Here is a 23256-nt window from a genome sequence, read left to right as displayed (position 1 = left end):
GAAACAGTGAAGAATGTCATGTGTTGGAGTATAGTTGCAATCTTTTCAACAAAGGGTTAAGAGGAACCAGCTCCTTCAGTGTCTTCCAGAAAGGCTTGGTTCTTTGGCTTGTGACTGGTTCCAACTGCCCAAATGTGTTAATCTGCTTACGTACTTCTTCTATAACTATAATTTCTGGTAATAAACACATTGTACTGTAACTACTAAACTGTCAGCTGGTAGCAGTTGAGAATTTGAAAAGATGAAGACCAGAGCATGACATTTCTTGCTGCAAAGAAATAAGTAGTAGCTGTGTAGTTCTTTTAAGGCGGGGTCCACCTCCTTGCTAGAGATTCCGGCAAGAGAAATTTTTTACCCTGGTGATCTTTTATAAATAGTAATAAAACATTCTAACATGCTGCTATTCAAGGAGAAAGGTATTAATTTCCTTGTTCCAGAAGCACATGGATACAATGGACTTGAGCACTGTTGGCAGGATCCTAGAGTGTCTGCAAAATGGTATTTCAGTAGAATGTATGAATCTAGACAGCATTAAACCCACTTTCAAAATGTTACCAACTTGAAAAATATTTGGCTGCTCAGAGAAAACGATGCAAGCATAGAACTGAATCTTAAAAATCCTTGCATCTTGTATGCTTGAATTCATTACATATAAGGTGGAAATACTTGGCAGTTTCAGGACTTGAAAGAGTGTATTTTAATTTTGATGAAAGAAATGCTCATCACAGGCAGCAGTGACAATTGGTGTAATTGTTGGCAGCTTCTGCATCGCATTGTTGTTTAAGCATGTTCATTGCAAGGCAGTGAGGTTTTTTATTCATCATTTTGTATTTGAATATTGTCTATCTCACAACAGCAGTGTTTTCCTTTGTTACCATTATGACACTTCTCATAGTTGTGTTGTTGAAGAAAATGCATTGGACAGCCTTGGATGTGAACATAAACTCTCCCTTCAGCATTTCTTAAGGTATTCAGGAATGGCTGGAGAGTCAGCCCTTTCAAAAATTGCAATTTATGAAGTGCAATACATGATATTTGAAGTGTTTGAAGATTGGGTATGTATAGCAAAAACAATGAACCATTTCACAGAGCAGCTGAGATATTTTAATTCAGCTCTGCAGTGCTTTCCAAGAAAGCCAATGCACTGCAGCATAAAAACTGGCCTGTAACACTCTTCCAGAGGGGGAATTACATCTAGTAGTCTTTGTCTGCTTTTCACCTGTTTACATTTTAAAGGGTGGTAAATAAAGCATGCTGAATTTAATAAACTTAGCTGCTCGATTAGTGGTTGCTTTGAGTGTTTGTGTTTTGGCAGTAGGTGCCAGTTTCCCCTTGAGATGAGCTTGCTTATTGGTTTAACCTATCTCCCTTCCACTAGCAACAGCAGACTGTCAGAACTAGATAGGAGCAGTTTTTTCCGGAGCAAACTGGTTGGAAGAAGTTGCCAATTTTGCAGCACCAGCGTTGGCTTAATGAGAAACAAGAGGAAAGCAGTAATTATTTTTAAAATTGATTCAGATGTTACTGCACATGAAACTGTCTCTTGAATTAAGCTTTCTAAGTGTTTGTTTTTAACAGAAAAACATGACCTCTGTAAATATCACCAGTTTACCTTCAACCCCATGCATTTTAATGAAAAAACTGGAGAGTATTCATGGTGTTTATATACACAGCGAGAGGGGAAAGGATTCTGCGGGGCACAGTGGAACAGTACTCCCTGTAAAGCAAAGCAGAAACCCTTATTGGTGCCGGGAGCACGTGGGGGTTCAAACCTTCATACATGTGTCCAAAGAACAGTAAATCTTAGGGGTCCTTTTATACCTACTTTTCATCTCAATAGAATTTTATCTAAGCATACATTCATACAATTTGGTAAGTTGCATAAGTTGTGGTTTTCTTACTGTGGAATATACAGGAATGATTCGTGTCAACAATTTGGAACTCCTTGTGATCATTGCACCTTGTGTGAGATGTATAAGAATGATCATGACTATGATGTTTGTTCATATCAATGCAATGATGAAAGAGAAGAAGAAACAAAGGGATAATCCCTTTGTTCAATTGCCTATATGTTTGCATGGTTGGGTGACTGAGAGACACATCCTGTTGCAGGATATTGTGAAACTTGGGCATTCGACAGATAAACATATAAGATATGGAACAAATAGAACTAGGGCTGTGGTTAAGCTTGTGACAAACATTTTCCTGTTAATACATTACCAAGGAGTTCAGTTTCCTCTTCTTAGAAGTTTCTTCACCGAACAGAAGACCTCAGCAACAAGAAAAGAACAATGAAAAGGGGCCACGTCAGCATCCGGGTAAAGAAGAAGAAGGGATTGGCTGAGACCCAGGACCAAGAAGTATAAGAGACTAGACCCCAAAGACCCTGGTGTGCATCTTAGGTGGAGCGGAGACTCCCTGGTGCACCTAGCGCTGCTTGCTTGTTGCCTCCCGATATTAATCAATTGTAATAAAATAATTGAATCAGATCATGGCTAAGAGAGTTTTTATAGCATTACCCTGTTGTGCAATTGTGTTAGGGCTACAACGATAGTCTTATGGGTTAGTATTAATCAGGATTCTTACAGCTGTTTACCTTTTAGCTTAGTATTATTGATTAACTGCTCATACTTACGAGTTACATGCTTGGTTCTTCATTCAAATTGTTATCATATTTTGCCATTAGGGATGTCTCTGCTTATAAGCAACTTACAGAAGCAGATGCAAGGCTGCCTACATACCTGAATTCTAACTTACTGTATATCATGCCCTACCAGGAGGGCAGGTCCTTCCTTGCGGTAGTGTTTTAAAGTGCTGAGTCATCCTCATGCTAAATAGCCAAGTTATGTCAACTAAGGCCTAATGGCTTGGTCTCAGCTGTTAATGCTAAAAATCTTACAGCTGGCACTGTCTTTGGTGTCCAACATACTTTGCTGATGTTAACTGGCCTGTCTGTTTTTAAAAGACTAACTACATGTGTGACTTGCTCTGTTAGTGTTTTCTATTCTGAAATCTTTATAGTTAAAATTTCAAACAAGATTTCTGTAAAATTGAGGAAAATTGCCTTACGCAAGCCTAATTAATTCTGTAGATGACTGGGTTTTTTTAGATAAAACTAGCTACCAGTTGTTTCCAAGCACTCTATTGAAAAGAGAGCTCTCTTTCACAAAACTAGTGCGTTTTTGACTGATCTGTACTGAAGGAAGGGAACCTTTAAGCACTTTTTTTTTTTTTTTTTTTTTTATTAAAGCACTTTGCACCTACAAACAAAAATACCCTTTTGGATCTACAAGCGATTATCCAGTGGCTTTATTAAATCATCTCTGAAACCTGTTCACTACAGTGAAGATGCAAATGAGATGAAACTGGGGCACAGACCAGAGCAGTCTCCTCCTATTGTCTCAGGATGCTTCAGTAGTCTGGAATGTACTCCCAGGAAACTGAGAACTGAGTTAGAAATAATAGTCTCTGCTGTGAATCCATTCTGCTGAATGGCTTGAGTGTTGCGGATGCAGCATGTAACTTGTGAAGAAGAGTGAGAATGTGCTGTGGTTTCTCCTACTTGTCTAAAATGCAGGCTAGCATTGCTTGAAGAGGAATATGCGCTGTGAGCCTGTAGGCAGTGAGAACTGTTACAGGCACCATTATTCCCTAATCCAGCTCATTGCATGGCAGCATAAATCTGTGTTAGCACGGTATAGAAATGAATGAGCAGAGGATCCTGCATTGTTACTCTTGTTAGCAGTCTGTTATCCAGGCCTGGATCAAGCAAAGTCTGAATATAAGATTCCACAGCTGCTTGATTTTTATATGAGCGGATGCTGCTGCTGAAAAGGCTGGAGGTCTTTCCCCTCTACTCCTCCTACTCAAGAACCATGTGCTCTTGATCCAGCTCACTGTACAGCTGCATAAACAACTATCCTAGCATGAGGGAGTAAATTAAAATGTAGGTTCTTTTCACTTAGCATCCTCACAATAATAGTGATGGAGACTGTGAAACTCCTCCCAAGCTAAGTAATATTTTTTCACCTATCCACTGGAGCACTCTGGAAATGCTTACTCCATAAAAACCAAAAAAATTAAATTAAAAACCTTACAGGATTATTTTGACAAAAATAGACCCTGACGTTTGAGACATTTGAGAGCTTCATTCTTCTGAGAAAAAGCAAACAAACAGGTTAAGTGTGCTTGTAACATCTTACTTCTTGTAGTGATTTCATGTTAGACACTCACGGTTACAAACGGACACATTCAAAATACCCACACGTAAAGCTTAGTGGACTATCTGCCTAGAATTAGGTTCTCCCACAGCTTCAATCTTACAGAGATGGGAGGAGAAACAGTTTCAAGCCTCACTTCCTTGATAGACAAATATTTTCTTCGTTTTATACCTTTGAATGAAGGTACTTATGTAACTATTGGTTATTAAAGGAGAGCAAACTATGCAATTCCTGTTAGGATTCTTAAATTTGAAATTGTAACCCCATGTAAAATGGGACTTTTCTCAATGAAAGGCATTTTAACACCTATTATCTTATCCCTTGCAGTGTTGACCTTTTGAAGGTTCAGTAGGTGCTAAGACTGTGGAAGAACTGTACCTATCTAACAAGACATGGCTGTTTTGGGGTTTTTTTTTTGTGGTCTCTACTCCTCAGATGTTTTTCCTTTTTTGATTTATATCCATTAAACCTTGCAGTGCTTCAGGCCCAAACACAGTGAAATTTTCAGTCATGTTACAGATGAATCTTGTGAGCTTTTCTTGATTCTCTTTTCCTCTGCAGCTGCCCCATTGTGGTGGGCACTACAGGACTGGAAGCAGTAGGTTGCATTTGATGTGAATAATACTGATGATGGTTAGAACCAGAAAACAGCATTCTTGTTACCACTACAGAAAGTGAGATTCTGTAGGAGTGAATATTCTGAATTGGAAGGAAGGATGGTAAATCAGTTGGCAACTGAATCTTGACAAAATGTTGTGAGGGAAACAGGGTTTGAAATGAACAGGCAATTGGGGAAGGGCAAGTCCAGTCAAAAATGGAACAGCTGATTGATTGAAAGTCCCTGGTTAACTACTCCTGTAGCTGCTGTGCTGTGCTGAAGTCACCACTGGATCCTCTTTGGTGTCTGTTTCCTTTAAACTGCAGGATGTAGGTGATGTTAGGTGGTGCTACTTTAGGCAATTTTAGGAAAATGTAAGGTCACCCTTCCTCAATTCCCCGTTCCCCCATACTCTAAGGAAAAACAGGAAAGGTAGTTGAGATCAACTTGTTTCCTTTTATAAGTCATACTAGATCTGTTTTTCTGAGGTATTCCCTGTGTCTCTGGAGTATAGTGCAACATCAGGCATTCTGAAAGGAAATGGCGTTAAAAATACCAAGTGTCAACTCTATTTTTGGCAATTTTTTTCATAGCACGTTGTCTTTAAGAGAACTGTCAGGAAAGAGAATTACTTTGTTCACTAAAAAATAATGTCTTGGAAATCGCCTAAATATGTTGTTCAGTTCACACACAAATATCTCAAAGCTCTTTAGGGTTGATTGGATCAAGAATTATTTGAGCGTTGGAACATTAATGTGGAATTGGAGGTCTTCCTTACTCCTGATTTAATCAGGATAAACAGTAGAGCCTCAGCATCCAGGAATGTACTTAACCTGAACAAGGTTAGCCAGAATGCTAGCCTGAATCTGATGTCATTTCTACTGCTAGTGCATTATAATTTATCTGACAATGTTTAAATAAGGATAGTGGGGTTTTTTATTCTTTTGTGAAAATACTAGGTTTGTACTTGGCAGTACATTAGCAGTTGGGAGTTGGGAAATGAACAATAAAGTTTGGGGAATTTTTCTTTAAAGCAATAATGTAGTTCTTGTTCTGATGACATAGTATGCTTCTCTTATATTTTCATTAGATGATGAATGATTGTCCTTACCAATTTATATAAGAAATCAACTAAATGGCTTTTAATATCCTGCTGCTCAGAACCTGAATCTTCCTGAACAGACCATGATAGAATAGCAAGGGTTCCCAACCTTGAAAGTGCTGAAATAAATTGTGATACAATTCAGAAAGCAGGTGTCTTGAAACAAGTGGAAGTAAGTGCTGGCAATAAGATTAAGCATGTTTAGAAAGCGATTGTATGATTGCTTCCAAATCTTAACACTTAAAAAAAACCCAAAAAGGGTTTCCTTGTTACAGTAGGAAGGTGCAGAGGGACTCAGTAGAACAAATGTTAACTAATGCAGAGGTAGATTTAGGAATGGCATTATATGCGTGTTTAAGGAACAGTTAAAATGTAATTAAATGTTTATTAGGAAAAATGGTGTACCAATGAACATTAAAAGCAAATGCATATATTGAATGTAGGAAGAAAATGCTGGATGCTGGGGCTTTATTAAAGCTGCCTTTGTGTTGCATTCCTTCTTCCTGTATGTTATGTAACCCTTTAACAAAATACAAGCATAAATATCTTTGGAAAATACCACTGTCCTTTATGTTCTGCAGAAAAAAGTTAGTTAATTGCTTGCTACAGCACCTGTTGGCTTGTTAGCAAAAAGCTCTTGTGTGTTCCTGTGTTTGCTTCAGCCATCTCTCTTAATACTATTTGTCAGTTATGACTTTAAACCAACTTTACTTTTTATGCATCAAAAGAAGTCAGACTCCTCTATCAGGGCTTGTAGTAGGCTGGGGAGTACAGTAATGCTTAGTGAGCAGTGTTGTGTTTTGTTACTACCACCGTATCTAGGAGAGGCATACTTGTCCATGGTCTTGAGTTAAGCCTTTGTACTGGAAAATTGGATGAGGAAAAAAGGGTTTCAAACGATGCCTGTGATTCGTATATCAAATTATCTCTGTGCATACAAAATACATTATCAGCAACAGGATTTGAGATAGTAGGGGTAAAACTATTTAAACTGTCAAGTCATTACTATGTTGATATTTATTGTACAGCATTTCCATTTTAATGAAATAGATTTGGATGGTGAGAAATGAACAAAAAATAAAATATAAAAACCCAACCACCTTGCGCCTCACACCTCTCTTCAACTTCACTCTTTCATTCCTGAATTTACCTCCTCGACTGGGGATGGGAAATGGGGGTTGTGGTCAGTTCATTACAGTTCTTCTCTTCCACTTCATTCTCCACCCACTTGTTCCTGTCTCCAGTGTGGGGTCCCTCCTGTGGGATACCATCCTTCAAGAGCTGCTCCAGCGTGGGTCCTCTCCATGGGGTACAGTCCTTCAGGAGCAGGCTGCTCTAGTATGGGACCACTGTATGCCACAAGCTCCTGCCACAAAACCTTCTCTGGCTTGAGCTCTCCACATACTGCAGCCTCCTTCAAGAAGTATCCACCTCCTGCAGCCTGGGGTCCTCCGCAGAAGACACTGCCTGCCTCACCACGGTCTGCTCGTTAGGCTGAAGGGGAATCTCTGCTCTGGCACCTGAAGCACCTCCTCCCCACCTTCTGCACTGACCTGCATCTCTGCAGGGCTGTTTCTCTCACTTTCTTCTTACTCTCTCAGTGCTGTTGCAGTTTTTTTACCCTTAATCACCTACACAGAGGTTCCACCAGCGTTGCTGATGGATTTGGCTTTGGCCAGTGGTGGGTCCATCTCAGAGCTGGCTGGAATTGGCTCTATCTGACATGGGGGCTGCCTCAGTGTCTTCTCCCAGAGTACACCCCTGCAGCTCCCTCTTGCCCCCATTACCAAACCATGGATATACAAACGCAATGCACCGGGTTGCTTGCCCAAACATTATTCTAAAAGAGGACTCTGCACATGAAAAAACCTAACTGTTATGCGTCATCCTCAGAAATTGTACAGATTCAGTAACTTTCCTTTTCCTCATATTTATTGTTTATAAATCTCTGCAGCTTGGTGTTTACAGGTGTGTGCTCTTAGGGTTGTGCTGATGCGTTTTCAGCTGCAAGCAAATGCCATCAGATCTGTGAGAGTTGACAACTGTACTTTTTGTGTTGGATGCATGGCTGAAAACTTTGCTTGACCTATGTGTAGTTTTAGCATTTTGTACAAAAAGCTGAATTCTGCAACTATTATTGGAGAGGAATAATTTACTTGAAAATTACTATTTCCAAAAAAAGCTTTAGTACTTGACTATGACCAGTAACACTGACAAAGTCTGTAGAAATGCTGATGTTAAAATAGAGATGTTTGTCTATGAGTTTTGGTAAATTAGAACATGTGTCTTTCCTTGAACATAATTAGTGTTTCTTTTTAACCTTTAAATATATTGTTTTCATGTTTACTCAAGTTTTCCACTTAATTCCTGAATAGTCATTGTCTTTCATCTCCAGTTTTCTAAGTTCTGAATTCAAGGTTCATTGTAAACCATAGTTTTCTTTCCCAGTAACTTAGCGTCTCTCTTAGTTACGTGGGTTCTGGTGAGCTGCCAGCTCCTCACCATGTTCTGCAGGACTGTGGCGATCACGCGGCGCACCTCATTGTACTATTTGTTTACTGATAAAGAGCATGGATAGAAATTCCAGTGTCTCTAGGTGGCTAGACTGAAGTTCTGAAATGAACCTGCATGAGTTTGTTAGGCACTGTTGCTTGCCATGAGCCTTTCTGTCTCAAAAGCAGCATGCATGAAAGCGCGTGTACAGGGCACCCTGCTCGTACCTTCCATTTCCCATGTGGAGAGTGGAGAGGAAAAGACCACATGTGGTTTATATTCTTCAGTATGTTACTGAAAAAGCCTTTTTACATTAGAAACAGTAGATAAGGACCTGAAAGAAATACTGCCTGACAAATTAGCATTTTACATTTTGTGCCAAAAAGGCCTTTGTTGCCTGCTGTATGCCTAACAATGTAAGCTGGCTGTAACACGCTGAGATCGTGATATTAGGTATTTTCACTTAAATCCATGATGCTGAGGTTGACTAAACCTAGTTTAAAACTGATTTGTGTAGCAGTCATCAATCCAGGATTAGAACAAAAGCAAATTTACCCACACACAGTTGCAGAATAAAACCTTGCCTTAAGGGTAGACAGCATAAGGAATTCTAGAAAAAGTTTCAGAGGATTTGAGAGGTTTGAACAGTTTTCCTTTTCTCCTTCTCCCATCTCAGTCTAGAATTTGTCATCTACTGAACACGTAGTTGGCAGTATTCTATTGGTGAACATGCGAATTAAACATTTGATTTACATTAGCACTTTTCCTAACTTGTACCCTGCCCGTTCCTTGCTCACGATGTTTTCAATTTGTGCTGATTTATAAACAGTGGTTAAACCATGACATCAGCTTAATACAACTGATCTGTTTCTGTGGTTCCATGTTTAATCTTCAGTGGCGGTGTTGGCCTCTTCCTATCCTCATGCTGCTTCTTGTGTTGCTTCGGTGTAAGCAACAGTGCATTTGGTCAATGAAGCAGATTGGGGGCTGAAGGTGATGCTTGGGAGAGCTGGAGAAATACATCCATGTTTGAATCAGTTTGCCAGTCTCATTCTTTGTCTTTACCTGGCTCCCAAACACAAGCAAAGACTGGCCCAGTCGCTTACGCTGACCCAGAGCACTGTGCTTTGTCAAGGTCAGGAATAAGCAGTCAAGGAACAGAGAGCAGTTTGTAATGGGCACTATTAAAAAATGTAAAAAATAGTCTTTTTCAGCAAGTATGTATCTTGAATATTAAGGGATTTGTTCACTCTTGACTGTGGTAAATTGATTTGCTTAATAAAAGGATGAATACAGTCATTGGAGTTGTATTAACTACCTGATACGCCAGAATTGGACTTCTTAATTATTCTTCATGATGATGGTATAAAAATTTTACAAGAGTTTTAACCAAAATACAGACTTTATATCAAAGGAAGCTGCGCAAATATGTATTGAAATGCAGACTTGCAAAACAGCAGTTATAATAAAAGCAGGCTTAACATCATAGCCTTTCAGATAAAAGTAAAATACCTTCTTGTACACAAGTGGTGAAAACTGCCAGCTAAATTTTCAGAGTGAAGACCTAATTTAGTAAAACTGGTGGATTTTTATTAGAGAATTGCTTTATAGTGGGTTGGTCAGTTAAATCTCTAGCATGTGTTGGAAGAACGCAATGAAAAAGTTACTTAAATCTTGTATGATGCACTTACAGTAAGGAATTAAGTTCTGCAGAAAAAATGTTTGAGTAGTTTCTTCTACATTTTATAGTAAAAGTGAAACAGGAGCAGAATTAAGCCCATTCAGGTTTAGTTAAATATGCAAGTGATGAATTATATACTAGTGTTAAATTCCCTGAGTTAAATGGCGCTGATTTTCTTTAAGGCCCTACGATCGTGCCTTCTCTCAAATGGCAGCTGTATGTCTAGAATCGATCTCTAGACTCGTGACTATTCTACTGTTAGCTTAGCATGATGACTTCCGCATCTTAAGTGATTATTTTAATCTAACTTAGTTTCAATTAGGGTTTTTGGGGGGTTAATGACTGTGATAATTTTCTTAAAGCAAGATGTTAATGCATAGGGATTTTCCTTGGATGATTAACAAGCCTCAGTGCTAGTAAGACATTCTGTTTTCTGCAGCTAGGAAAAGTGTCTACTTTAAAATGTTTTTATAGATCTTTTCCATTTCAGTCTGTTCTACTCATTGCTAAACCCCAAGTTTTGAACTTCACTTTGTCCTTTTTATTCTCCTGAGAAAATTATTCATTGTTTAACCCTTTGCATTATTAGTTTTCAGCTCTTTCTTCAACTTGGAGTCTAATGTTATTGCCTTAGAATTATTCCCCAGTGTGTCTTGCAGAGGAGAGGAGGGAGAGGACTGTGCTTATTCTTATGTCTGTCTTGCTTGTTTTCCCTTGCTTAGTGTGAATATAATCACAATATTAATACAGATCTGTTCTTCCTCTGTAGAACTTGGCTCATTTATTATGAAATTGAAATAATAATGAAAATAAATTTATTACATTTCAGTTTCTCGTGTAGTTGGAAGTCAGTCAGTTTACGCTGCTGGTGTGTATGTAATAGTGACATTAATACTCCACACTAATATGTGTTTACTTTAATCAATTCTACAACAAATTGTCAATGGGAATAGTTTCCCTTTAGAGAAAAGGAATTAATGTTCTATGAGATTATGGCAAGTACTTTACAGGAAAGAAACAAAAAGGTGCTTGACCTTGGTTGAAAGAACACTTCATGAGGGAATAACATGTAAAGGTTACTTCAGTGATAAATGTGAATTAGCTGCTTTTACTCACATCTTATTGACAAGAAGGTATTAAAACATCCTTTTATAGAATTATCCTTACTAGCTGTCTTTGAAGTTGTTTGATATATCTTAAGTTGTCTTAAGTTGCGCAAGCATAATCAGATTTTATTTTTTTTTTCCCCAGTTGGTGTTATCCGCTGCCCAATTTGTGGTCAGGAATGTGCCGAGAGACACATCATAGATAACTTTTTTGTGAAGGATACCACAGAGGTTCCCAGTAGCACAGTTGAGAAATCAAATCAGGTAAGTGTATTAACGTGTAATCAAGTTAACACCTTTTGGATGTGTGTGAGTAGCCGTGGCTGCTTGCTGTGTGGCCTTTTTGCTGTTTATAAGCAGAAAAATACGTCAAGTGCTTAGTCATCACAAGGGGTAGCTACTCTAGAAAAGCAGTTAAAATTGATGAAAACACATGTGAAGAAGTGGTTTTCTTACTCTGAACTATTTTAATTGTTGATATAAGATTGTATTGCTTGGTACTGTTGATATTGTAAGTAAGGGGTAGGCATAAGAATGGAAGTTTCTATACTTAGGACAGGGCACTTAAAGCACTCTTTGAAACGGAAACCTGTGCAACTCTGCATCAAGGGATCCCAATGTAAAGTGGAATCCTCTAGTTAAATCAGCCTTTTTTTTTTTTTTTTAAATCTCATCGCTGACATAGCATAGCACTAAATAGAGGCTCAGACTTCTAATTGAGGAAGATGGTATGTTGTAGTCGTTTCTTCTTTTTCTTATGTAGGTAGCCTATTGTTCCGTTTGCAGTCAAATAATGGCCATCTCATAAAACCAGAACCTGCTTATCTGGAAGAATAGTAATACTGGTTTTTTTCCTCATGGTGGTTTTTCGGGAGAAGAGTGCTAATGTGGAAGCAGTACCAAATGAATAAATCACATCTCTATAGTATCACAGTTTAGCTATTTCTGGTAACAAGATATTGCATGTCTTCATTTTTAGCTAGTAACAGAGTATGTCAAGTATTTCTTTACTCATAAACTTTTTATTGAACTCTACGAACTTACTGTAAATAATTCAGCTTCTTTAAATGTTGCTGCATTCTTCATAATAATAGTACACAGGGTTGCTATGTCAATGTGGCTTGCATTTCAATTCTTCCCCCAACATTTGGATGGTGGTCTCCTTTTATTTTGAAAAAGCCTCTTTTTAATTTTCTGCTTGAGACCTGTACCACTGGTTCTAGATCCATTTGTCTTGGGGGCATCTTCTTACAGGTCATTTATTATGTGCTCTGCTTCTCTCAAAGCTTAACTGGAATTTGTGTTTACATGTATAAATGAGTATGTCCCTCAGGAACAGGTGACAGCACCCAGTCAGGTTTGTGACAAGAGCTCACTGATGATTAAAGGCATAAATTTTGTCGTCATCTCTGAGGAAGAGGCATTAATTCATGTCCCAAAGTCATTAACCTGCATTCAGCTTATAATGAGCTTTGCAGCTGGATTTGTGAGAAATGATAGACCCTACCAGAAATTGAAGCTTATTTGGGAGTTGCCAGAAGTACAAGCAGTGTTCTCTTAACGTAGGACAGTTTTTGGCATTTGTGTGTGTTTGGTTTGTTGTGGGGTTTTTCTCTTGTTTTATTTGGGGTTTGGTTTGTTTGTTTCGGTTTTGGGTTTTTTTCCTCCCCTGGGTATTGCAGGGAAACATCTGAGTTTTGGAGGTGGTTGTGAGATTTACACAAATTCTCTCAATACGCTACCAGTAAGACTGAGAAAATTAATAGTCCATGTTGCATTGAAAATTTGATCAGAACTTTTTTAGAGACTTTAAAATCAGGAAGAGAAAAGATAAAAAATGACTTTGTTATGCAGCAGCAGTCCTGAACTCTTTTTTGGGCCTGTGCCATAACCTCTGCTCAGTTATGTAACAAGTCCTTTAAGATGTTTCTCTGGGGAGTGATGATGGAAGTGCAATTATTTTTCCTGGGTTTAGTGAGAAAGTTGGTTTGTGGGGTGCTTTGTTTGGGGTTTTGGTGGGTTTTCTTCCTATTTTCTGTGAAAGTTACGTGGGGAATTGATGCCTTTGGGACTTGGATAAGCAATTGAAAATTCAAGAAGGATTCTTTATATTCTTGAGGTTGATCCTAATCACGTACAACTGGATGGACTCCAGTGGGTCATAGGGTGTCAAAAGTTGGTGTATGCGCCAGACTCAGTCAGTGATGTCAGGGTAAGTCAGGCTCTTCCTTGGAATTGAGGGAGATGTCTTTTTTTGTTTACCTTTTGGATCTTGATCTGCTGGAGGCAAATACAGAGAAATTCCACATATTTCAGCAGCTGTTGTGGAATCATCCATTGTGTAAGCAAACTTCAGGGAGGTTCTTCAAAGCATTTGTGTTTCCTGATGTTCCCTCCTCAGACTTCTGTTTACCCTTCCATGTTTGTTTCCCTCTCTCCCTAACAAAAACCAGCAGGCTTGCCACTCAGAAAAGCATGTCTGTTCTTCAGCTAAATTCCCTGGCTGAACTTTACATACTTTCGGCAGCAGTTGAAGGCAGACCAGCAGACTTGCTGCCCTTTTTTTGGTTTGGGGTTTGTTTTAAATGGAGCTAGATGTTTTGTTAGATACCTGCCAAGTAAGTGTGTGCCTTACCTCCTGGAACTGAATGATACGTAGTTCTGTTTTGTTTGAGTAGATTTATTTTGGTCTGGTAATGAAGTTTTTTGGACTTCCACAGGAGAACAAAAGAAAAAAAAAAAAAAACAAGCTGCACCATTCTATAAAGCTGCCTGTGTGGAATAATGAAGTTAATAATAGTTAAATAGATCAGTGTCTTGTTCAAAGGGTGCTGTTAGGAGGTTTAAGGCAGATGCGTCCTTCTAATTGGCCTGTCTTGTTTTGTCTTGGAAGGAGCAAAGAGAAAAGAGAAAAAAAATTGCTAGTAGGAAGGTGGGGAACAGATCAGAGGAATTGAAGTAGAAAAGATACTGAGGCTTGCAGGAAACACTGGATCAGGGCTCATCCTAATTCTTTGGCTATTTTATAGACATTTTCTACTGAGATAGACGTTTTATAGACATTTTCTACTGGTTAGTTTGGCTTTGAGTGTTCAGTAGCTTTAGCAGGATGCTGAAGAAATTGGAATTAGAGGTAAGCTACAGGTTCTCTGCAAGTGACATGGTGGCTTAGAACCACTGGTCTGTATCTATGAGTAGCCTGTGTATGTGTGTTGTCAGGAAAGACTGGTTTATTTCAATTCAAGACAGCAGAAAAAACCCCACCACACTTTCATATTCAATGATCGGTTGTTTCAGCTCTAAAATGGTACTAATGCTAAAATAGTGTTTAGTGTAATGAATTAAAACTGAATGATTGAATGGCATATCATGGAGCCTGGCGTTGTGGGATGAGAATAATAACTAGAACCCATGAACATGTTATCCATCTGTCTAAAATCATGTTTATTTTATCTGAGACTGATTTTGGCACTTTAGTACTCTGCTTACATAGCTATGCTTTCTAGCAATTACTACTGCAAACTTTAGGAGCAAAAGAAATAAGCATAAAGAAAGTGTAAAACTCCCTAGTATGTGTTCTGCAAGGAATTTCCTGGCTAACATTAGAGAATATTAAGGATTTTGTGCTGGATATTAGCATAGTAAGCTTTCCAGAAGAAGAGAGACTAATGGGAAATGCATTTGTGATCTTTCTCAAAGAATCATGGTAGGTTGTAGGCAACTGGAACTTAAATACTTGGGAAGAGCAGATCCTTTATGATTTTTTCACATTATGATTTACTAAAAGTCTCAGCAAAAGTATTGAATGCTAAAGAGAAGTTAAAAAATAAATTAATTATACTTGATTCATGAAAGTGAGTGCAAAGGATTTTCAAGCCCAGGAGATGTTACTGAAGCAAATGCTAAATTTGAATAAGATTAAAGGGTAGACAAGTGAAGGAAATCTAGGAACTTAACAGAAGAAAATTGTTTTATGTACGTGCAAAGCCATAGAAGTAAAAATGCAAAGCGTGAGATTGATGCTGAAGAGAAGATCATAGTGATAACTGATGTTGCTGCAGCATGTAAAGTAATGCATTTTAGTCTAGGTCCTAATTCTTAGAGCTTCTGTGTCCAAAAGAGAACATATGTAAAATAATTTTTGATAGTAAGAACACTATCTTTGCCAGTTACTGACTTGAGACTTCGAAATGTTATAGTAGGAATGAGGAACAGTTGGACTTTGTGAGATACTGGGAATGTAGTAACAGAACAAGGTACAAATCGAGATCTCTTACTAGATGTGGATAGTAATTCAGCAAGTCTGACTGGCATAATAGAGTAATTAATGAGGACAATTTAGAATAAAAAGTTTATATAGTTTTGCATGGTGCCATCCATGTTTTCTTCCACCATGTATTCTTCCAAAGAACTGGTATGCTAAATAGTTTATCAAAGCTGTAGCCATACCCACTGGCAGTGAGTAATATACTCAAGTCATGATACGGTTTTGTTGTGCTTCAACGAGAAGCAGCTGATGATCAGATGTTGGCGAAAGGACAATATGTTGATCAGGGTTCATGCATTTTGAGACATCAGCATGTGGTTCATATTTAGAATTACATATAGGGGAAACTGTCCCAGGTGCTATCTTTGGTGATTTTGTATGTGCCATGAGGTAGTTACATAACTATTAACATCAATGTTTTTTGGATCTACTGTAGTTTAACCCCAGCTGGCATCTAAGGGCCACACAGCTGCTCACTCATTCCCATCCTCCCCTGGTGGGATGGGGAGGAAAATCAGAAAAAGTTAAAATCCATGGGTTGAGATAAGAATAGTTCAATAATGGAAGTAAATAATAATAATGAGAATAAAAAGGAGAGAATGAAAGAGGAATAAAACCCAATAAACACAAGTGATGCACAGTACAATTCCTCACCACCTACTGAAGGATGCCTATTCCATGCTTGAGAACGATCTGCCCTTCCAGGTAACTCCTCCCAGTTTATATACTGGGCATGATGTGCTGTAGCCGCTTTGGCTAGTTTGGGTCAGGTGTCCTGTCTCTGCTTCCTCCTGGCTACTTGTGCCCCTACTTACTGATAGAGCATTACTTAGCATCGGTGTGTTATTAGTATTGTTCTCAGACTAAAGCCAGAACATAGAACTGCACCAGCTATTAGGAAGAAAATTAACTATCCCAGCCAAAACCAGGACAGTATCCAGTGAAGGAAACAATCGTGTCTAGTTTACACTGGTGAAGCTTGGAATGTTAGATCACGGAATATTCCTCTGGACTACTTTACTCTCTTCCTTTGAAACTCAGAAACCTTTGCTTGCTCATTTAATCTCTTCAATACTCAAAAGTATATTTATTTGGAAGAGTGGTTAGTTACTACAGTAGTTGAAAAGACGGTTTTATTATCTCAACTCCTTGCATGTAAATCTGTTTTTAAGTAAATATATAAGCTTTTACAACAGAAAAAATGGTACTTACCTGCAACACGCTGAGTAATTTCAGCTTTCATTACGTTTGAATGAAGGCTGAATGAACACTTCCCGGGGTTATAAATACTAGAACTAGTAACTGAATTAAATATAATTACAAGGGAAACTCAATTAAAAATAAATATCTGTCCAACCAGAATAAAGGCTTACAGGTTAACTAGGGAGAGTTTTCTTTGAAATCACTGAAGCATTGCTTGCATGAGTCACAAAAACTAAGAATGAAATAAGTTTTGTGTTTTGTAAGAGCACAGCAAATATTTGTAGTAATTGTACTTCATGTACTTTGGCTATATGAGTTATCCTAATAACTAAGAGTTCTCTAACAAAATCCAAGGTATCTCTGGAAATGGGTATTTCAAATAAGAAGTGAGTAGAAGGGGATCTAGTTTCTACCTAGAAGGCATAGCTATTTTGACAGCATGAGTTACGATGCCTGTGAAAAATTGTAGAAATATGTCTCTTTTCCACTTGGTGGTTTTGAAGTGTATAAAGCTGGAATATATATATCTCTGAGACTACAAAGGAGGAATTGCAGTTCATTTGGCACCACCTGATTATTGGTTATTGAATCACAGCCTTCATTCTAACTATAGCAGGTCAAACCAGTTGAAAAAAAGCCCCTAAAGCATATTGAAAAAAGAAAATAGATGAAGGTCTTGGAATCTAGGAGAGATGAATAACTTCAAAAATCTTTTGAACTTACTTAAATGCCCTGGCATGTAGCAAGTTTATTTGCCCAAGTTTGCTAAAGGTGACCTGGAAAGGCTGATCTGGGTTTTGGTTTGGTTGTTTTTTTCCATTTCTTATATTATTATTTTTTTTAATTGGGCTCCTGCCTCTTTCTTCTCCCCACCCCTGGTTTTTTTTTTTTTTTTTTTTTTTTTTGTCTTTGTTTTGCTTTTTTGATTTAGAGAGTGCCTGAAGTACCTGTTTTGGTTTTGTTGGTTTGGTTTGGGCGGGGGGGGGGGGGTGGGGTGTTGTTTGTGTTTTTTATTTGTGTTTTTCTTTGTTTTCACTGTTGGGTTTTTTTTACACTGGAAAAACAAATACCCAATCCCTCACTCTCCACTCTAGCTTGCAAAACTACCTGTGGTTATCTGGGGGCATAGCACAATCAAACCTCTCTGGCAACAAGGCAGATTTCACTTGTCTTGCAGTAGTTCACTGCAGTGGTAATGTAACCCAACCTTGGCCTACAGTGGTGTAATCAATCCGGTTGTACACCACAGTCTTGCAGAGGGTTGCGTTGGCGCACCTAGGGAGAAGATGACTGGTGAAGGAGAAGGGAGGGGATTTCTTTCATAGGATTTCCTGCCAGAGAAAATGTACCATTGCAGTAATGCTTCAGTGTACCTGCTTGTTTTAAATTGGACTATTTTTTTTTTTCCAAGAAGCTGTGCTGAGTCCTTAAGAATAGGTTGTTGTGGGGTTTTTTTCCCCTCCAAAATATCATTGCAACAAAGAGTTAAGAACAAGTAAAATTTTTCAGTTTTCTGATTACAATTAACTTCTCAATTGCTATACTTTCATTTTCTTGACTTTTAAATGACACCTTGACTTTTGTATTTCTCCCTAGTCAAGTAGGCTGGATAGGATTAGAATTTTACTGTTAAGAGAACAGGGGGGAAAAAAAGGAAAAACAAATAGAAGATTCAAAAAATAGTAGATTTTTAAAAATAAAACTTTCAGGCCTCCTTTTTGTAGAGAAACAGAAAAAGGGGCACAAGCCCAATTTTTTCTCCTTTGCAGGTCACCTTTAATGAAAAGGAACTGCTTCAAACTCCAAGTGACAACAAGAGAGGGGTCAACAACCCTTGTGTTTTAACTTCATTTCTCAGAAGATACTTGCTTTGAGAGGCAACATGATCCAGAAGAATAAGCACAGCATTGGGAATCTGGAACGCCTATATTCAAATTCCAGTTCTGTCAGTAACTTGCTATGTGGCCTAAGGCAAGTTCTGTGCTAATTTTCCTCTTTTTCTTGAAGGGGAAACTGGGACATAGCTCTACGTGTATATTTGCATAGGATGTAAATACTTGCTTCCTCTTTAACTTAACCTACATTTATCTTGTGTGGGTGCAGGAGTTGGCTTTTTTTTTTTTTTTGCCTTTTTTTATTTATTTATTTTTTTTAATTTAAATTAAACTGAAAACTAAACTAAAATCTAAAATTTTCACCTTGTTGCTCCTGCATGCAGAATTCCATCACTGATCTGTAGGGTATAGACATCTTCAGGTATCTTGAGGCTTTCGTTTGCAGCAGTGCTAGACGTTGATAGAAATGAATGGTAATTACCTGAACAAGTATCTGCATAAGCATGTTCACTGGGTTTACCACCAAAAAACCCTTGAAGGCATGACTACAGAGGCATTTTAAAGGAGGAGTTAAAAATGAAATAAGTTGTGGACGTGTAGCAATGGTGTCCTTCATTCACAGTTTTCAACCTGTTGTTCAAATTTTGGAACCATAGGATTTTGTTCTTGTGTGTATTGACTTTGTGCAGAGAGGTTTTGGTCTGCTTTCGGGTTTATTTTCCTTATTTATTTATTTTCCTAGATCTCTTGGGTATAGTGCAGAGAGGCCCAGGAATTAATAGGCAGTAGTTTGAAAATTATTGTGCATTGGTTGCAAATCTGTTCTAGGGTAGCTTTACTGAGAAGCTTAACTGGAATGCTCTCTCTAAGTGGTGATGCAGAGATTCCTGTGAAGTATCCTTCTGTTCAGTACTGTGTGTACTTCCTGAAACTGTAAGAGGGTGAACAGAAACCAAAACTAAAGCTTCTGTGTGGACTGAGGGAGGCTTCTAAAAACTCAGAACAGTGTTGATCGTATTCTGTCTGAAGTAAATATTTCACAAAAGTGTATTATATATAGGAAACATTATATGACTTAAGCGTGCAGTGTTGGGCAGAAAGTAAAGGTTTTAGAGTAACACTGACAAAATGACCACTGTCTTTGAAAAGTCACATTCAGTCACTTTTATGCAGTTATTTATAGTGCTCCTGTACCTCAGGTAGTTTTCCATTCTCATTTCACTGTTTTCAGAAAACTGTAGAAGTGCACTGGTATATGAACAACAGCTTGTATGTATATTCCATATTTATTTTAACAGCCACCTTTCATTTCTCATGTCAGGTCTGTACGAGCTGTGATGACAATGCAGAAGCTAATGGGTTTTGTGTGGAATGTGTAGAATGGCTGTGCAAGACCTGCATCAGAGCTCACCAGAGGGTTAAGTTCACAAAGGATCATACTGTGAGACAGAAAGAGGAAGTATCTCCAGGTAACATACTTGATTTATAATTTCATAAAGAATGTGTGTCAGCATTGGAAAACTGTTAGACCACCACATTTCTTTTTAAAGTGATAAATAAATAAAAAAAATAATTCTTTAATCCTAGTAAATTTAAGAGGACAGATTCATTATGATGTAACCCTTTGGTGTATATGGATTGGTGGAACTATGTTATTTTTCTGGTTGGGAATGGATATGTTTTAGCAGTCTCCTGCCTCAAACTTATTTCAATTACGTTGCTGAATTCTGTGAGCATCTGAACAAATTCTGGTGTTTATTTGCCAGCTCTCCATCTAAGTGGATCTCTTAAATGGTCCACCTAACAAAAGAGAAAACTATTTTAAGCATCGGCTGCATTATAACATAGCTATTGAAAAAGGAATCTTTGTCATGGCTGCGCATATGGCAGCTGTTTTTTCTGTCAGATACGTTGCATAGTGGCAAGAAACTCTAGAAATCGATATTTCATATTTTTATGCAAAGTGTTTTAAACCAGTAAATACACATAGATTTTTGTCATTCACCTACAGTGATTACAAATTTTTGTCTGCACTTCTAGTCCAGCCTGCTTAAACCAGTCAGCTGTGAGATCAGATTAAGTTGCTTAGGGCTTTATCCATTTGGGCCTTGACTACCAGCAAGGGTGGACATCGTGTACAGCATAGCCTCTCTGAGAAATCTTGACTGCTCTTGTGGTTAAAAAGATTGTACTTTTATTCCTTCAGAACCTGTTTCGTTTCAGTTTATGCCTCTTATGTCTTGTTTTTTAGTGACATTGTAGGCAATTATAAACATAATAGGATGCTGGCTATCATTCTACTCGTTCTAGTGAGTCCATTGGACTTGCATGATTTATCTTGTAAACTTATAAAATATTTTTATAAATGACTATACATTATTATAAATGTAAACATATGTATTGTAATACATATTTCTTTTCATTCCATTATATCTAGTCCTGTGAATTTTATATGCATCATGGGCTTTTACTTCTGTAATCTTTATTATTCAAAGGGAGGCTCCCAGTATGATACTTTGGATATGCATACTATATTCTGTATCCCACGTTCAGATGTGGTACTGGTTCAAAAGTGAGTACTGTGTGTACTTTCAGGAGAGGACAAAAGCAGTAGGTAAAAGTGTTTGGCTGGTCATGTTCAGTGTGACCTGGTGGTAGGAATGCTGTCTGTGCATGCAGGCCTCTGAGTCTGCTGGTCAGTTTCAAAGAATTTTGAATGAATTGGACTTCAATTGAGGGATACAGGTCTGAAAATAACTTCTTCCATGTTTCATGAAAATAAGTAAACAAATGGGTATGGAAAAGAAGCCTTATTGATCTGCAGTGAAGGATAAGTGCAGTGTGAACCCAGTTTTCATCAGAGGCCGTATAATCCTGATGAATTCAGTGTCCAGTCTAACTCGTAACAAATTGGGTTTTGTTTCAGTTGTTCTAAAGAACAGATTTCATATCTATCATCTGGTGGTGTTTCCTATGCTCTTTGGTATTTGCTCACTATAAACTGAATTAGGACCTCTCGTCCAACTTCTGGTTGTTATGTTCTGTATATTTTACACTTCTGAATGCCCACGTCTTGATGTTCTCAGACCCCTTTTCAGCCATTTGACTGAGAAGAAAGACAAAGTAATGACTTAAGTCAGCAAGCTCCTAATTTCAGTTTAAGAAAGGAACTTGCGTGGTTGTGCAACGTCTTTTGCAACTACAACAATACTGGCTGCTCCTTCTGTAAATAGTTTTGTGGGGCCACAGTAAGGTATGGTAAAATTGGTGCTAGGCATTCTCCATGAGAGAGGGTGTTAGCTGCATCCTTGATCAAGTGTGACACATTGCAGTTTGAGCTTACAGCTGTTATATTCTTGATTAGGTGACCTGATACGCACTTCTAGGGTCTAGTTGAGGAATGTGGTAAGGAAAAACAGGAGAATGCAAACCTTTAATAATTGCAGAAGACTGGACTGACATCTTCCTTTATTCAACAGAGGCAGTTGGTGTGACCAGTCAGCGACCTGTGTTCTGCCCTTACCACAAAAAGGAGCAGTTGAAGTTATATTGTGAAACCTGTGACAAGTTGACCTGCCGAGACTGTCAGTTACTAGAACACAAAGAGCACAGGTATTGAAACAAAGTACATGTTTTATGCAACTCATTTACGGGAAGATAGCCTGAAGTTGATTATAACTGTATGGAATACAGACAGGTGAAAAAAGTGCAAAATAAAATCTTTGGCTTAGAAATTAAGCCCACGTATACAGGGAGTTTGTATCCAAGAGTGTAGTGGCTGAGTGTGTGACAGTTTGGAATAAAACCTGATTCTTCCAGTTGTTAATCTGGTGACTTAAGCGCAAGACCTCTCTTTACTGTTAAGTTATTTGGATAGAATTTGTTGGTACGCAGCTCTTCAGAGTCTTACAGTGCAGGGGCTGCGTTATGCAACTGTACGCTTATGTGCAATTTCATTTGTCCTTCAACAAGGTGATTATATAATGGAACATTACTGAAGAATTTCAGAACTGAGCAAATGGGCTTTTTTTTTTTTTTTCTGTGAAGAGCCCTTTAAACAGAAGAGTTAACCTAATGTTTGGCTGTACTGTACTTTGACAACACTATAACGCTCAGATCTCTGGGTTGCTGTTCTTCGGTTATCTCTTACTGGCCATAGAAGCCGAAAAGCAGGATTATATACAACTTCTGAGTACAAAACAATAATCTTGCTGGCTAACACATACAGTAGCTGTCTGGGACAGATGTAATCTCAGGTTAAATATTAATATGCTCGTTATTCCTGATGCAACCACCAAAAGAACTTGCTCACCAAGGTGAGCATCAGTTGGCTGAAGTGTTGGCCTTGCTCCTGCAGAACTGCAGTCTTCCTCTCCAATTTTCCTTTCCTTGGAATTTATATCCCTTTCAGAATGTGCCACCTCTTTTTTTCCCTCAAATTGTTGATAATTCCAGTTCCTTTGTTTAAAATGTTGCTGACTTCTACTGACTCAGCAATCTCGCTTCTGTTTCTACATCCTTATCTTGCATGAAGTAATACCTTACACGCACTTTCACTTTCAAAGTGATGACTACAGCACAACATTAATTTTTACTTTGCTAAAATTGGGCTATTGTCTTGCAATATCCCCTCATATTTATGAAAATAATATATTTCTCAAAAAATACAGAAAATATACTATGAATTCAAATATACTATAAATAAAATCAGGGTTTGCTGACATGCTTCCATGATGACAGTTAAATATTTG

At 38.1% G+C, this 23256-nt stretch overlaps 1 protein-coding gene across 2 annotated transcripts in view; it reads left to right on the top strand.

Moving 5' to 3' along the window:
* TRIM24 (tripartite motif containing 24) overlaps positions 1-23256 on the top strand; it is a 68515-nt gene that overhangs the window by 19589 nt on the left and 25670 nt on the right. The window contains exons 2-4 of one of the 2 annotated variants that reach the window (XM_065680827.1): positions 11346-11464; positions 19827-19974; positions 21985-22117. In XM_065680827.1, the coding sequence (XP_065536899.1) occupies positions 11346-11464; positions 19827-19974; positions 21985-22117 (400 nt within the window). Of the gene's footprint in view, positions 1-11345; positions 11465-18555; positions 18642-19826; positions 19975-21984; positions 22118-23256 lie in introns of those variants that run through there. The other variant, XM_065680833.1, reaches the window with a different exon arrangement.

Source organism: Lathamus discolor, chromosome 1 (assembly GCF_037157495.1).
Source record: "Lathamus discolor isolate bLatDis1 chromosome 1, bLatDis1.hap1, whole genome shotgun sequence".
In the NCBI taxonomy this organism is placed as follows: Eukaryota; Metazoa; Chordata; class Aves; order Psittaciformes; family Psittacidae; genus Lathamus; species Lathamus discolor.
Note: the sequence above shows the minus strand (reverse complement) of the source record. Positions and strands in the feature narration are given on the sequence as shown.